The sequence below is a fragment of the Musa acuminata genome, chromosome BXJ2-6 (assembly GCF_036884655.1).
Source record: "Musa acuminata AAA Group cultivar baxijiao chromosome BXJ2-6, Cavendish_Baxijiao_AAA, whole genome shotgun sequence".
Classification (NCBI taxonomy): domain Eukaryota; kingdom Viridiplantae; phylum Streptophyta; class Magnoliopsida; order Zingiberales; family Musaceae; genus Musa; species Musa acuminata.
In genome coordinates, this window is record NC_088343.1 from 14,334,866 (window position 1) to 14,351,148 (window position 16,283).

The window sequence follows — 16,283 nt, forward strand, 5'->3', positions numbered from 1 at the left end:
GTTATGATACCCTCAGTTTATAATAAAAAGACCTCTTGCATTATCATAGCATTATATAAGCTAATGAGATAGTTAAACATTATCATCGCAATAGTATATCTCTTAGAAATACTATTTAGACAGATTTGAGGATATTTGACTCAGAATTTTGTACTTATAATATTTTGCATTGTGAGCTTTCTTTGGTTTGTTGAATGGATTAAAGAGTGTATTACCACTCCAAAGTGTGCTCATCTTCTTTTCTCTTTCATATAGCTAAGCAAGTCTCATCTCAGTACTTGATGCAGGGATCAGGGGTTTGTTGATTGACCTATTCATTCTTTGTAATCTCTCTCTCTCTCTCTCTCTCTCTCTCTCTCTCTCTCTTCAGTATATCCTGTAAAGGATGAATTATAATATGTCTATAAGATCTTTGGCATGAAGATCAATGTTCAAAAACCTGAACTATTTTGTGCTCGAATATGCAATCATCAAATTGTTCAGCTTTCAGAAGCTTCAGGCTACTGCAAATATGACCTCCCTATCAGGTACAATTGAGCCTTCCATTAATCTTCAGCAAACTACCGATGGGTGATTGCTGAATTCTTATTGATAAGGTCACTACATGTATCACAAACTCGAATTCCGGACATCTTTCTTATGCATGTAGATCACAACTAATCAAGTCTCTACTATCCAACGTTTCCAACAATTGGAGATCTGCCTGCATGTATATTTCATTCAGTGCTCTCTCTCTCTCTCTCTCTCTCTCTCTCTCTCTCTCTCTCTCTCTCTCTCTCTCTCACACACACACACACACACACACACACACACATTCTTGTCAAATTTTACTACACATGTATACCTGCCCATAATTTTGAAGCTCTTTAATTGTCAGTATGTGCTTGGAGATTAACTATTCATGCTAGAGATGAGCAAATCAACGAGGATAAAGACTAGCTAATATACAGGTGACCGGACATGTGATGATTTACATGCCTCATCTACCTGCATTGTGATCGGAGAGACGCATGCCACGCCTACATAAAGCTGCAGGCGGCAGATCATATCACCTTGTTGGATCTTCTACTGTAAATTCCTAAACAGTGTGGGTCGGCTGATACGCTTTAAAACCATTACGTGTATTCTTTTCCTGGTTTTGTATGCTATTCGATCCGTTTCTTTTATATTCATGTCAGATTTCTTGTAGAGTTATTATCGAAAATTAAGGGTATTCTTGTTGGATTATAACTGAATTAATTCAAGCCAAATTATAGTGTTCGAATCGATTCATCAGTTATTTGATTTTAAGAACTATAGACGACGATTCTAGTTCAGGGTATATTTTTTCGTTCGATTGATCGATGCAGATCTATTTTAATTTCAAACATATCAATCCGATTGAGTTCACTATCCTAAGTCCTTAATCGATTCAAACTATTCAATTAAATTGGTCAAAATATCTAATTTTATGAATAATATAAGCTTAATTTTTATAAATATTATCAAAAATATATATTTTTAAAATTATTTAACATTATAACTTATTAATCGGTTAATTGAATCGGATTAGTCAATATTGAATTGGTTTGATGTCGTAGATCCGAATCATTCGAACTATTTTATTCTAATCGAATGAAAAAAAAATGATTTAATTTTAATGATTCGATATGAACTGGTATGAAAGTTTCTCTCTGTAATACTATCATTACTTAGACGAATTATATAATCAACATTTTTTTTTTGAATTATAAAATTAAGCTTACCTTTCTTTTAAGTAACGACCAAGTGGAGGCAGCATTCAGGCAATTTGCAGATCTTTCTCTGTATCTGCAGAAAGAGACTCCTCAAGCAATCTCCAGTGTTGAAATGTGCCATGTTCTTAGGTCTATCCCCATGTGTTCTGCCATTAAGAAACAACAAAACCATGAAGAAGCAATGTATGGATAACTTATAAAGTGGAACTGACAGAGAAGATGTTTTTTCTTTGTTGATGGAAAAGCTCCAGTCAAGCTTGTTTGCTTCATCTTTCAAGTTATGTGGTTGAGATGCAAGGAATTCTTTTAGGTCTTCACATTGGCACACATAAGAAGAAAAGGGATTGAATGTAATCTGAACTGCAAGATAACCCTCTCTTCTTAACAGCCAAATCAGGAGGTGAAAATACAGATGTTAAGGTCATAATTGCTTAGCTTTTGAAAGGACTACCATCTAAATGAATAAGAACATAACATGCTTAGCTGGGATGAGGAGGTTTGCATGCAGAAGCTGCTGATATATTATATATCAATCACATTAATGCTTCTCTGACATGCATGATGCTGTTGCCAAGTCTCCTGTACATGGATTTTGGTGCTGTACATCACATGATCACTCCTTTACTTTTGCTTAACCAAAGCAGCCACCAAACTTGAGATCTAAGCACTGATTGATACATCGAACCTAAAAATAATAGCAAATTCCGATCCAAGACACCATAACCTCCCTGCGTAGGTCATTGTGCCTTAAAGCAACCCCTTAATCATCCACGAGGGATCCAATGAAGCTGAGAGATCTATAAGGAAGCAGTGGATGGTCAAGGAAGGAAATCGATTAAGATGATTTTGATTTGCATTATTTGTATTAATTACCATCTCAGTGCGCATTTGAATACATGGTAGATTTAAATCATCCATGTAAGCTTGATGTTGGATTGATTCTTTTTCGTGGATCCGAATCATAGTTTCCAATTCTCCATAGCATACAGAGATCTTTACTTTCTCCTTTCACTTCCTCCAACTATATATAAATGAGCTGAGAGGATCATAATGGAATTGCATCAAATGCAGAAACAATTGATGTGACTTTGTGATGAGCCAAAGTGGATGCCAAGTTAGTACGGCATGCACGACTAAGTACTCAATAATAGGCATTTAAGTACTCCCATGCGATGATAACGGCCAAAACCGCTACCCGACACTGTGCGCTGCTGCTCGTCCAACCTTTGACCTTCCCCTTCGCATTGATTGACTCCATAGTTTATGGCGACCCGCAATCTGAGCAAAGACATGATCACCAGATCCCGCTGCGTGCTCCTCTTTCCTCTTCCCAATCCGTCTTGTCAACCATTATCGGAGATCACTCGCTATAAATACATTCCCAACTCAATCATCCGCAACACCTCCATCCCTCTCTTCTCCATCATGGCGCAAACTTTCGGCTCTCTGCTTGCACTGCTACTCATCTCCTACCTCTCCACCACCATGGCATCGGCGGCCTACAACGTGGTGGACTTTGGCGCCAAGCCGGACGGGCGCACCGACGCGGCCAAGGCGTTCCTCGCTGCATGGGCGGCCGCCTGCGGGTCGAACCAGCCGGCGACGATCATCGTTCCGTCGGGCGGGTTCCTGGTAAGCCAGGCGCTCTTCAGCGGCCCCTGCAGTAACACCGGGATGAGGATGTTCATCAAGGGGACCCTCATGGCTCCCGCTGGTTACAGTGATTCCACACAGTGGATTACCATCAAGTATGTGGAAGGGTTGTCCATCTATGGCGGAAGGCTGGATGGGCGGGGACAGGCCTTCTGGGCCTGCAAGAACGCTCGCCGGAGCTGCCCCTACGGTGCCACGGTAACAGTCTAAACTCTTAAGCTACCAGTAGAAGAAGAGTACACGAAGGCTAATGAATGAACGTGCCGCGAATTACTGCAGTCATTAACTATTGGGCAGTCGAAGAACCTCTTGTTGAGTGGCATAAGGCTGGTCAACAGCGAGCTCTTCCACATGTCCATCTTCGCTAGCAGTGGCATCACACTGCAGGGTGCAACCATCACAGCACCGGGCGACAGCCCCAACACCGACGGTATCCATATCCAGATGTCTAGCTTCGTCACGATCACCGGATCGACCATGAGGACCGGCGACGACTGCATCTCCATGGGGCCTGGTTCCACCGATGTATGGATCGAGAATATCAAGTGCGGCCCTGGCCACGGCATCAGGTCGGCAACTTCCACTTCACATGCGTACGCTTCTCGAAATTATCGGTGTTCGCCAACATGGTAATCGAACTTGTTCTCGTGGTGTGCAGCGTCGGAAGCTTGGGCGGCGAAGCACAGGAAGCCGGAGTGCAGAACATAACGGTGAGGGCCGTCGAGTTCACGGGGACGCAGAACGGGTTGAGGATCAAGACATGGGCGAAGCCGAGCAATGGCTTCGTGAAGGGGGTCACCTTCGAGCACGCCGTCATGAAGAACGTCCAGAACCCGATCGTCGTCGACCAGAACTACTGCCCCGGCACCGTGAACTGCCCCGGCCCGGTAATCTTAGAACCATCAGCTGCAGAACCTAAAACGCAGTCACCCTCATTACCTTTCTTCTCTCATCAATGTTGCAGAGCTCAGGAATCAAGATTAGCCAGGTGAAGTTCAACGACGTCCATGGCACATCGGCGACGCAGGTGGCGGTGAAGCTCGACTGCAGCCCGAGCAACCCGTGCACTGGAATCGAGTTGCAGGACATCAAGCTCACTTACCAGGACGAGCGGTCCCTGTCCTACTGCAAGAATGTGAAAGGGACTGCCTCAGGAGTTATGATCCCATCCAGTTGCCTCTGAACCATGGCGCCATGGCATTGCATCAGATAGTGTATGCTACCATATATTGTATCTTTAGGCCGTCTCCAGCTGACTGTTCCCCGACGTTCACCGGAGTTGTGGTGAACGGAGCTGTCGCAGTTCTTGAGAGACTAGATTTGTGTCTTATGGTCATGTTGTTTGTGGGAACAACAAAGAAATCAAGCATTATTTGCTATGTACCGCAGCAGATGAATTGATTTCTGATATGTAAGAAAGACTCCTCCAGAATCTCATATTAGCATCTATTTACCCTCCTTTTCTCAATCTCGGTACCTATTCCTGAGACTTGTTGTCATTTTGTCTCATAATGGTATTGATGAGTCCCATTTACTATTCAATGCCATGAGGAGCCATTTCTTAGTATTGATGTTCTTAATAAAGTCTCATTAACAATGCCTACTCGAAGGAATTCTCAGAGTAGAGTTCAATCAGAGAGACCATCCTGCTTGGGAAAAAATTTCCATGTTTTCAGTGGCTGTGGGAGTCAGAGTCATGACTATTCCACATAATTTATATACATATATGAAGCTCGTGCTCATGTGTTATGGACACGAACATATGGGGATCGAAGTTGGAGGGGAGGACTGCACATCCAACACAAGGCATAGGAGGGGTCTACCGAACCTCGCCAGGGTTGCGGGGCAAATACTTGAGATGTGATCAAATCGTCTCTAGAATGGCAAGTTTCAATCACCAAGGTGACCGATGGCGTAGCCGATGGACATGATCGACTCCGACGCGTCAAATCTAGCACCTGTACTGGTGTGTCGATATGTCAAACTATGATTGGATAATTTTCCCCTCTATCAGACTACTACAAGTGATAAAAGCCCATGAGGTGACAAAAACATCATGTTACAGAATTTTGGGTGGGTTGGATTGATACATAAACCATCACGAACAGCACAAATGTAAATCTATAACACGCAAGTCTTCAAATAACTCTAACCAACATTGCATATTCTATTGTAGGAAATGCCAGTAAGAACCATAATCACACAGCACCATCGAAGATCGTGTCTGCCAATCGACAAACCTTCTGCCTTTTAAAGCTTTATTAGCATATAGTTAGAACAAGAAGCTCAGTACCAACATTCATTTTTCTTTCTTTTCACCACACCATCAAATGTCTGAGGACCAAAAAACGAATACAAGGAAACGAGCCCCAAAACTAGGTTCGAGACACCGTAATATACTGGACACATGGATGAGCGGATTGATGGATGGATGGATGAATATACCCAAAATCATCAGCAGTTACACCCAAAAGCAGCAGATTTGCTGATAAAAGGTCACTATTAACACACACATCCAGGAACAACCATACTAATAATGGTATTTAGACTGTACTTGTGGGGACCACTGGTTTCCCGCGACCCATGGTAAATCCTCTTGTACCATCTGGCATGCGAGGGCCAGGAGGTTGCTTATGAGCTACTGCAGGTTGCTCACGATCGGGATGAATCACATAGCTAGAAGGTGGAGTGCCAACCGCATGCCCTCCACCGCGGCTATTGTTATAAGGCTGGCCACGTCCTCGTCCTCTCCCTCCTCGGCCCCGACCTCTTCCTCGCCTTGGAGCTCCATCTCTGTCATTGAAACTCTCCTCACTCTGAACAAAGTATCATATATTCAATCATGTTTACAACTACCAACCATCAACTCAACATATTTGAACAGCCCTGAAACAACTCCATCCTAGACTGATGATTTACCATAGAGATAAAGATTAGTTTATGGTCTATCTGATTTATTTCTTGCATATTGATTCAGTTATTTATCTAACTGGTAGGCATCAAATAAACTGAATCTTTATTAGAGAAGAAAGCTTTAACATGTCATGGTTGGAAAGAGGAGCATGCATTCTTACCTCGTGCTCATGCAACACTTCAGACGGGTGATATGTATCCTCAACCTGCTTCTCATTTGAATGGGTTGACGTGCAGACATCCTCTTCCCCGTTAATATCGGCTTCATGCCCTCTTCTTCCTCGAGCTTGCCCATGTTTTGTCTGGATTGGAGATGGCGAAAATGAGTTACACCTAGTAACTTAAAAAGTTTCACTTCACTAGCTTATGTAGCTTATCAACTCATGAAGTAAGGAACAGATATAAAATTTTGATAATACAAATTATATAGTCTTCTCATACAGTCTAGTATTCCTTTTTGCTCAACAGGAGCAACTAGATAAGATCTATTAAATCAAACAAAGAAGCATCATCAGGTCATGCGCATTATATCTAGAAACCCAAAACTTATGCAAGAACCAAGCATGACATCCAGTCAGAATTACAATCCTAAACCTTTACATAAAGAAGGGAAAACATTAAATTGAAAAATATATCTACATAGACCCAGCTTTTGATTGAAATCTAGCAACGCCCATCTACGTTTTTGATAAAAAAACAATAACCTGCAAATCCTCTTCCTGATCATATATTCCAACTGAACTAGCAGAATTCCAATCAATGCTGGAACAGATAGCCATAATAAGTTATTATGGGTCATATTTACATTCCCTGCCGTGAGAACAAAACAATTTTCATATATGGGAAATTGAATTTCAAGGTAACACCTCTTTCTACCACCACTGCCTTTTTAATTAGTTGCACACTCGCACACAGATGAGATACCCAACAGGTATAGAGCATGGTGTGCGTGCACATACACAGAAACGAAGCAAATGTTTAGAAAATGATGATTCTAGACCAAGCAAATGTTTGAAAGTAAGTTATAAACTAAGATTTGTGAGTGATAATGCAAGTCAGTACAGAACACAGAATGAAAAACATTATGTTTACCACAAATTTAGGAAATGATCGAAGTTTGAGTCCAGTTCTCCAGTTCTTCTCATCATTCAGTTCTGCTACCTGTGTGCCCAGATAACAATACATCAGCATAATTAAAGCTTAGAAAATGCAAAAATCCTACGAAAAAAGGGACTAATAAACTTACTGCTTTTTCAGCATCTTCGAGAGTCTCATACACTACAAACGCATGCAACTACAAAGGAAAAGTCTATAATTAAGGATTCATATTATAATCTGCATATGTACAAGTGCTACGAAACTTTGCAAGCTATAGATAGTTAAAAAAACACAATTTATGTAAAGCTAACATGTACATAAGGTTCCCCGAGGACTAAAGTGCTAGGAGAGAGGTGCACGAATTTCCATTAACTCAATAGTACAATCTTACAACATTTTCTCAATTTTCAGAAACATCAACTAGCTAAAAATCTAGTTGTTGAGCAAAAGACCATTTTTTAATACAACCAACTTTGAAAGAGAAATTCACCGTACAAATGAGACTCAAATAGATAGGCAAACATTGTTAGCTGACCATGAAAAATGTGCAAATGTTAAAAAGCAATCAGCATAATAATGAGAAGGTACATTTTAAAAATGCCATCTACCAGCCACACAAATAAAACAATTGACAGAAATACATACTCTGTTGCCAAAGAGCATTTCTAGTTTTGTTGGTCTATTAACTGCAGCAGCAGTTCCATTGGGAGGCTGTGGGTAGCATGTGCGAATTGTCTTTACACTACAGAACAGCATCACCTAAGTCATTTAGGTTTCAAAATCACATAATAGTTACAAATTACAATATACTCTACCTGCCAACAGCTGAGAAAATCTTCATAAGATTCTGATAGCAGTGATCCTCAGGCAGATTTTCAGCCACAACAATGCGCGACTAAGAAAAAAAGGACAAAACTGTTATTAAAATAAGACCACATAAAATGTTGAAATAACATCAATAGAGGTCTGGTTGAACCTCTCACCTGCAACTCTTCCATGTCTGATTCTGTAAACGGCTGTTGGCGCCCAACTTTTTTACCATCATCACTTACAACCTGTAACTAACTAAATTTAGTACACTAAAAGACTAAGCAAGTACCATCATATCTATGACATCTATGACTAGAAAACATATTTAGAGATGCATTATGCAATGCAAATTATGCCACGGCCATGGTATACATACAGTTCCCCAGAAAGAAAAAAAAAAGAGGTTCAACATATTATAAATTAAAATGAGGATCATTACTCAAGTGTGTTAACATATCCCACCAGTTTTGATGATGTCCGGAGTGCCATAGCAAGCTGAGAATTGTTGTGGACTAAGGCCCTAATTTTCTTAAACCCTGCAACAACTGATATTGGAACTGCACAGTGGGGAAAAAAAAGGATGATTAGGCAATCTCTATTACAATCTGATCTCCCAATTCTTCTCACAGGTCAATCTTCCAAATGTTGAAAAAAGATGCTGAAAATATCGATTGCTATTTGCATGGCAAGTCAATGAAGCTACAGCTTAAAATTTGATAAAAAGCACATGATTCTTTTTCTCCAATTGGATAACCAATTAGGTGATGCCAAAATAAAATATTAAAATATAAACTATAAGTGTCATCTCAACATACAAATTATACCTTTCAGGTGCCAGGTGAAATAATAATTTACCAAACAATACAACTACATATCTATTGCTCAACTTAAGCTATAAACCATGTCAACTTTCAGGGGATGCTGGGTGTTCCAGTTTTAGGTCACTGACAGCTACAAAAGGATTCATCAACAGGTGCAGAGTCTTTCCAAATGAAAATAACTTCTACAAATAATTTACAATCATATGCCAAGGCCAATCTGCAAATTAGACAAGATGTATAATCTCCAAGCATCTGTTCCATATGGTCCCATAAAAGCTATAACAAAAATCAATTCTCAAAATTGGTTCTGAAACCCTTCAGACACCATATAAATATCAAAAATCTTCATAGGGTACACATATTTGAGTATTAGGCCTTTAGGATGAATATAGTAGCCATTAGATCACATGGAAGGCTTCTAAAGGACCAACCTCTCTTTCCACATACAAAGCAAATGTTTTCTCTCCATTCGACCTACAATCCCACAAAATAGAACACAAAATATGGGCATTGCAGAGAATGACACCATAAATTAGTACAAACTAGTACAACAATGTTCCCAGCGAAGCACCAGTACTCTATAAATGAACTCCTCAGGCATTGGTAAAAATACATATTTGCCTACATGTCTCTCTTGCTCCTGCAAGTTAGAGCTGTTGTTACAGTTCCATCTTTGCAGTCTATTAATTGCCAAATTTTATTTTGCCACCAGGAAAAGAATGAGGTTGCTTTTTTGCTCAAGTTAAAATGCAAGTGAAATATAAAAAACATTTTCTGTTGGCAAATGTTGGTTCTTGATGTTGTCAATCATGCACGCACCATTGTGAACCACCCACAATCTTTGTATGTTTCCATAAAGGGTTAAAGCCCAAATCAGTGATTGAAAAAGGCGCTCGGGCGCTCGCCTAGGCGCTCGGGCGAGGCGAGGCGAGGCCCGAGTGCCTCGCTAATGTCCCAGGCAGCGCGCTTCAAACAGGCGCCGCTTGGGCGCTCGCCCGAGCCCAGGCGCTGGGCGCTTCGGGCGAGCGCCTGGGTAAACCAAGTGACCGAACCAGGATTTTAGGTCTGGTTCAGTCCTGGTTCGGTTGTTAGTTGGTTCAATCGAACCAACTAAACCAATATAACCCTTACCCAACCCTAACCCGCGGCCGCTGTCGCTCCCGATCCCGATCTCGCTGCTCGTCGCTCCTGCTCCCGCTGCTCGCCGCTGTCGTTGCTCGCGCCTCCCACTCCCTTTCCCGCTACCGCCGCTCGCCGTTGCTTCCTCGTTTCTCCGTCAGGCTCAGTATACAGTATACTCTTAATATTAAGTTTATTTGGATTTTGAAATGATTAATTTTCAATACTGTTAATAGATTAATAATATATTATTTTGATTTTAATGTTGTTAATTTTTATTTATTTGAAATTATTGCATATTTTTATTTAAAATTTTAAATAATTATATTTATTAATTATATTATATATTTTTATATTTTAGCGTCTCGTTTCGCTCGGGCGAGCGCCTAGCGCCTCGGGTGTTTTTGGATTTTGGCGCCTTTTGGGACCTAGCGCTTTTTAAATCACTGGCCCAAATTGGTTACATATGACATGTTCAGTCTCAAGACTATAGTCCATACAGCATCATGCATTAGAGGAGGCCAGTGTGTGACACTCTCATGATTGTGGGGCTGGGGAGGGTCAATGTACCTAAACTTACCCTTGCAAGAAAAGAGACTTTCTGTGAGTTAATTTTGGTATTTATATTGCAAAAGAAGTAACCTTACTGAAAACACTAGTGTTCACCCTTAGCACCATGCAATAAAAGGTTCTTGGTAATTATTCTGTCAGACAATCATCTTCATATGGAATAGAAGTTTGCCATCCAACAAAGGAACACGAAATATTTAGGATTTCCTGCACATAACCCCTATCTTATGCCTTCATTATTAAAACCCCTCATGTATACATCCAACCCTTTACCCTACCTACAACTCTCAAACCCCTATAGGTAACAGATAGTAATTGGAAAGAAATAATTGTATAATATTTGTTTTTTTAACATAATTAGAGTTTTTGATAAAATTCTTACCATGAAATTCATTAAAATGTCTATCTTTCTCTTGTACAGAATACTAGATGAAGACTTTCTTCTTTTTTATTTCTCTGGCCATCTTTCTTCCCAAATTGGCCGCTTAAGCAGATTGACACTTGACATCTCTTATGATGAATAATTAGTGAGACCCAATAATTTCTGAAATCTTTAAGATCAAGTTGCTTTATGTGTTCATCAATCAGTTTCACAGGGAGATCCAATATTCACTGCCAAGCTCCCTGACTTTCAGGTCTTGAAGCACTAAGCTCTCAAAACTTGGACAGTATGGTAGGCTTTGGGAGGTTGATTCCTCCATTGATGAACTCACCAAAATAGTCCTCAAAACTCCCTATTTTGAGGAAGGTAAGAGATACCCTCGCTAAGTGGCAACCAATTGACAAGAGAGACACCCTCTTAGGTGAGACTTATAAAGCACGCCTTGAAGATAGACATAAGCAACTATTCCTGGTACTATTTGTCTCTACTTTACCAATAAACACTAACAGCATACCAATCTGTGATCACATAACCAGATCATGGAGCATTGGCAATTTGGAATGAAAAATTCAACATTCTAAAAAGCCCTAGATATATATTAGTATATATAAATGTAAAGTGCAACCCATGTACCAGTTGAATGCAATTTTCCTGGGTACGCAATCCAAAGAAGTCCACCCATGTTGAATCAAGTTCCAAACTAGTAAATTATGATTCCCATTTTCACTCCACATACCAATGCAAACCAAGCTTCAGGTAACAAAGATTGGTGAGAGGTGGGTGATTATTCATTGCTACATCGATTTGAACCAGAACCAAGCAGCTCGATCAATACCATGTCAGGTCTCTCAAATTACAAAAGATTCACCTACTTGAAAGCATCATCTTTTCAGTCACTGCAACATTTCAAGAACTTATTGTGGACTTGATGACAGGAGGAGAAGGAAGAGAAGAGAGAAAGCAAAACAGAAATAAACATTTTGATTTGGTACATCATGAAAATAGGAAAAAGATACAGATTTAGAACAAAGGATAAGTTTGTCATCGATGACGATGGAATATTCTGCAAGATATTTTCTCTTGGTTACCATTTAATGGTTGCAGAGAGTTTCAACCTATTCAAGGTATAATAATATGGGAGGCATATGCAAATAATTAGGGGGTTTCGATTACAATATATATTTAAACCACTTTCTTCAACACAATACTTACACATATTGCACTTAAGAATTATGATAAAACATGCAACTACTTCCCTTATCTTTGGATTGTTTTTTCATAGAAAAATTGTACCAATAAATAGCAGTTAAGATTTATAATAGTAAAAAGGATGAAAATTGTTGTTTGTTAAAGGCAAGTCACTTTTGCCCAACCGAAAGTATCCTTCAAGTGAAAGTGGCATGTGTTCGACACTCCAGAAATGGGTCTAAAATCCAGAAGCATAGTTCCAAGAAGCCGTAGGGAGTGAAAGAAACATATCCTAAAAGATAAGCAAAGTGCTAAAAGGGGTACCAATATAGTGACAGATGCTGAAAGGTCATCACTTCAACTTTGAAAATTACAGTGACCTATTAAAAGGATTCATTTATGATGAAACAGCAAATCTAATTATGATGGTTCATTTGCCCTTTCTAGGAAACAACACCAAGTTGTTGTTGTCATCCATATAAGACAGTGTCCTTGCAAACCAATTGATTTGCTTTTCAATCTAATGTGATTAGTTTGGTGTAAGGTCCATGGAAGACATATAACTAAAAGTATTATAAACAAGGCAACACACAAAGAGCCCATTTACCCTACAACATTGTTCATACAACTAACAAGCTATGTTTGCATACCCATTTTTGGATGTGTGGAAGACTCCAAATCAGACTTAAAAATTTTAGCAAGTACCACATGGAACTCATTCATGCCAATAGGTCAGTGTATACTAAGATAAGCTTCAACCTTAAAAAGCTTCCATATAGGAAAATGAACTGCACCAGCAACAACCTAATGACGAATAATCAAGGAATTGGAATACCGAGCAGCAATACAGGTTAGATCCCAAAGAGAGCAACCTGGTTGGTGTCACTTAGGGTTGGGGTTTTCATTCAACCTAATAACATGCTCAACTGGAAGACCTAATTCCTAACATGCTCAACCGGCAGCCCTACTTAAATCTTGGTTAACCTCGATAAAACTTTTGTTAACCCTAATTCCAATGCTCTTTATAGAATTTTTGTTCATCATGTATATGCATGACCAAAAATTTCAGGTCCATGTTCATCTCAATAAACCTCGACATTCTACCTTTATAAGACATTGATGCAAACACCTTTGAACATCTTAATTTGTTGAAAAAGATATATCTAAAAAACATGTAAAATTATTAGATTTGGATAAATCCAAAGAGTAAAAAAATTGAATGGTCAATGGATAAATCTTTACCAAATCCATCAGGATCTTTGTTAATGAACCTCATCAAGTGTTCAGTTGTAGCAAGGTTCACATCACTGAAATAATACTCGACCTGTCCAAGATAAAATAGTAAGTTACAAGAGACAAGATACCTTGCATCAAATAACACAATACAAGATAATGTAGGAAATGAACAGTTTTGAAATTATAGTAGGAAAACTAGATGCAGAAAACTTATTGCAAATAAGGCACGAAGAGTTCATAAAAGTTAGTAACAGATCATCCTGATTTCGTATTAATATTAAAAAAAGGCACAAAAATTATTTAAATAACAAAACTTTTGTTTTTACATTTTTAACAGGCCATATTTTGTAATATTTACATCCTATGCTGGAGAAAAGTGAAGAGAACATAAGAGAAAGTCTCTTTCTCTTGTTTGGTTACAAAAACTTAAGGAGAGAACTGAGAAGGAAGTATCATTATCCTGTTACAGGACTTGTGGCTAAATCCTGTGGACATGTCATTCTGAATCTCTAAAAAAACAAAAAGTTCACTTTATGCTGGATGGCCTTGTTATTCTCCTTCCTTTTTCTTTATAGTTTCTTCCCACTGCTGACCTCTGTTTCTCCACCAGGGTCTATCATTCTAGTTCCAAGTCCATGTTGCGATAGGATTCAAGCATTTGGATTCCGATTCTAGTGCATTCTGATTTTGATTCAAATACCAATTCCAACCAAGGAACAAACTGCTTCTTGGACTTAAGAATTAGCACACAACGAACACTTGAGGTTATATTTGAAATTATAAGGTCATATTATCATTTATAAAAACAATAGCAAGGTCACTTACATACAACTCAAACTTGTGGCCTGAAATTAATCAAGCAAAATTATGTGGAGTATTAAAACCTCAACAACATCAAAAGACAACACAAATTAGCAAAAAACAAAATGTCTCTTTCTTTGACTTGACATAAAAGAAAGCCCAACCTAATTGCAATGACATGTTAGATTGAGGATGACAAAGACAATTAAACCAAATTCACCATTAAATGACAATTATTACCACATGGAACAAAAGATGGACTTCTCACATGCATCGCCATGAAAGAGTAAGGAGGCACAAGAGACATATTTGTACAATTATGCTACTTCTCCATACGCAGGATACGTGAGATTCGGTGTTTAAACAGGGAAATAAAGGAGGACGCGATCAAGGGCTGTTTATATTTCAGTATCTGAACAAAAGAGTGACAACAAGAAACCCTCTAAAAAGAATCCCTATCGTACACGTCCAATTACAAGAGGTAGACCTTCTACCAATTACCATTTTCATATATCCATTCTCACCATTAGCAAATGAGAGGACATAGAAGCAACAAAAATCAATTATCACATTCCATGGAATGAATAAATGGCTCGAGTAACACACGTCACAAGTAGATATAAGTATCAGTATAACAAGGCATTATGCTCAAGTCTCATTCATTTTCCGCAGGCAGATCATGGTACAGTCTAAATTATATGTTTTTCACAAACATCAAGGAAGCTACATTTCATCGATTACTTCTTCTTCTAAGGTTTGTGACAAAAGTCTACATTTTACTAAAAGTCGTAAACCTATTCTTTTTCCAAAAATACTATCTTCAAATACCTAATGCATCAAATCACTGTCAAAATTGAGAAATTAAGCGAAATCTTCAGGAAGGCACACACCTGCTTAGTGATCTTTTGGGTAACTTCCTCCGACAGCCCGTCCCTTGCCGGATAACTCTGATCGGGATCAACACCTGAGTGACCTCCCTCGTGTTCTCCAAACCCGCTGGCGGGCCCACCTCCGTAGTACTCGAACGAACTCGCCCCAGGACCAAAGTACGTGGGGCTGGGGGACGTCTGGTGGAAGACGTGCATCACCTGGTGGGCTACCGGATCGTGGCCGTGGTGGATCTGCGCCGGGGCAGGACTGGGGGGCTGCGCCACCCGGGGGACGAATTCGGCGGCCCGGGCGTTGAGGCGGCTGGAGGAAAGGGAACGAGAGAGAGAGGGATCAACAATGTCAGACGGCGATCGCTCGACGCCGGGTTCGGAGGTCCGATCATCGGGAAGCTCCAGGGTTTCGTCGAGAATTTCTTGGGCCATTAGGGTTTGGACTTTGAAGGGGTCTCGTCAAGGGGAGAGGTAAGTCCTCCAAAGATGGAAGCTTTAGCTCGACCCTCACCGGGGATATTAATAGACTGCACGGAAGCGTCACCGAACCCGTTCGGGTTAAACAAAAGAACCGGCCTTTTACTGTTATTTACGACGTGGCGCAAACGGGGATTACAGTCCTACGTGGCGCACAACCAGTGGTTAACCAACAAGCGTGAGGTATATAACCAGAGATTAGCAAGTATTGAAGCAAATTTCTAGTTTATATATCCTAATTATTTCCTAATATTTGATTACCAAATAGTGAATTTTCATCCTAATCCCTATGGGGGCATCAATTCTTTATATATATATCCTTGCAATATTTGGAAATAATATATTTATCTTTAAAAATTTTAATATAATATATTAAGAATAAATTTCTAAAAATATTCCTAAGAGGAAGTGGTTCATAACCAACTTAGGGAGAATATTTTGTGAAGGTGGGAGGATATTTTGCGAAGATCCTGTAAAGGAAGTGGTTCGTAACCAATTTGAACTATCTTTTGATCTTTCCAAAATATTCCTCAGAGTAGCTAGTATGTAACCGACCCGAATTATCTTATGATCTTTTGGAAATATTCCTATGATTATT

General features: G+C 39.6%; 2 protein-coding genes across 3 annotated transcripts; one reads left to right on the forward strand and one right to left on the reverse strand.

Moving 5' to 3' along the window:
- Positions 1–3,127: 3,127 nt before the first annotated feature.
- On the forward strand, positions 3,128–4,768 carry LOC135613522 (polygalacturonase-like). The gene is made up of 4 exons (XM_065110553.1): positions 3,128–3,587; positions 3,669–3,958; positions 4,048–4,276; positions 4,354–4,768. The coding sequence occupies exons 1-4, from the start codon at positions 3,162–3,164 to the stop codon at positions 4,570–4,572; spliced, it is 1,164 nt and encodes a 387-aa protein (XP_064966625.1). The 5' UTR covers positions 3,128–3,161; the 3' UTR covers positions 4,573–4,768.
- Positions 4,769–5,614: 846 nt separating this feature from the next.
- Positions 5,615–15,707, reverse strand: LOC135615042 (la-related protein 6B-like). 2 transcript variants are annotated; one of them, XM_065113019.1, is made up of 10 exons: positions 15,218–15,706; positions 13,533–13,614; positions 8,673–8,767; positions 8,384–8,455; positions 8,216–8,295; positions 8,046–8,142; positions 7,549–7,596; positions 7,395–7,463; positions 6,464–6,604; positions 5,615–6,205 (listed from the first exon to the last, which is right to left on the reverse strand). In XM_065113019.1, exons 1-10 carry the CDS (start codon positions 15,638–15,640, stop codon positions 5,933–5,935), a joined length of 1,380 nt encoding a protein of 459 aa, XP_064969091.1. In that variant the 5' UTR covers positions 15,641–15,706; the 3' UTR covers positions 5,615–5,932. The 2 variants fall into 2 exon arrangements, with proteins under 2 accessions (XP_064969091.1, XP_064969092.1); XM_065113020.1 differs by having other exon boundaries at positions 5,971–6,182; positions 15,218–15,707.
- Between the last annotated feature and the right edge of the window lie 576 nt (positions 15,708–16,283).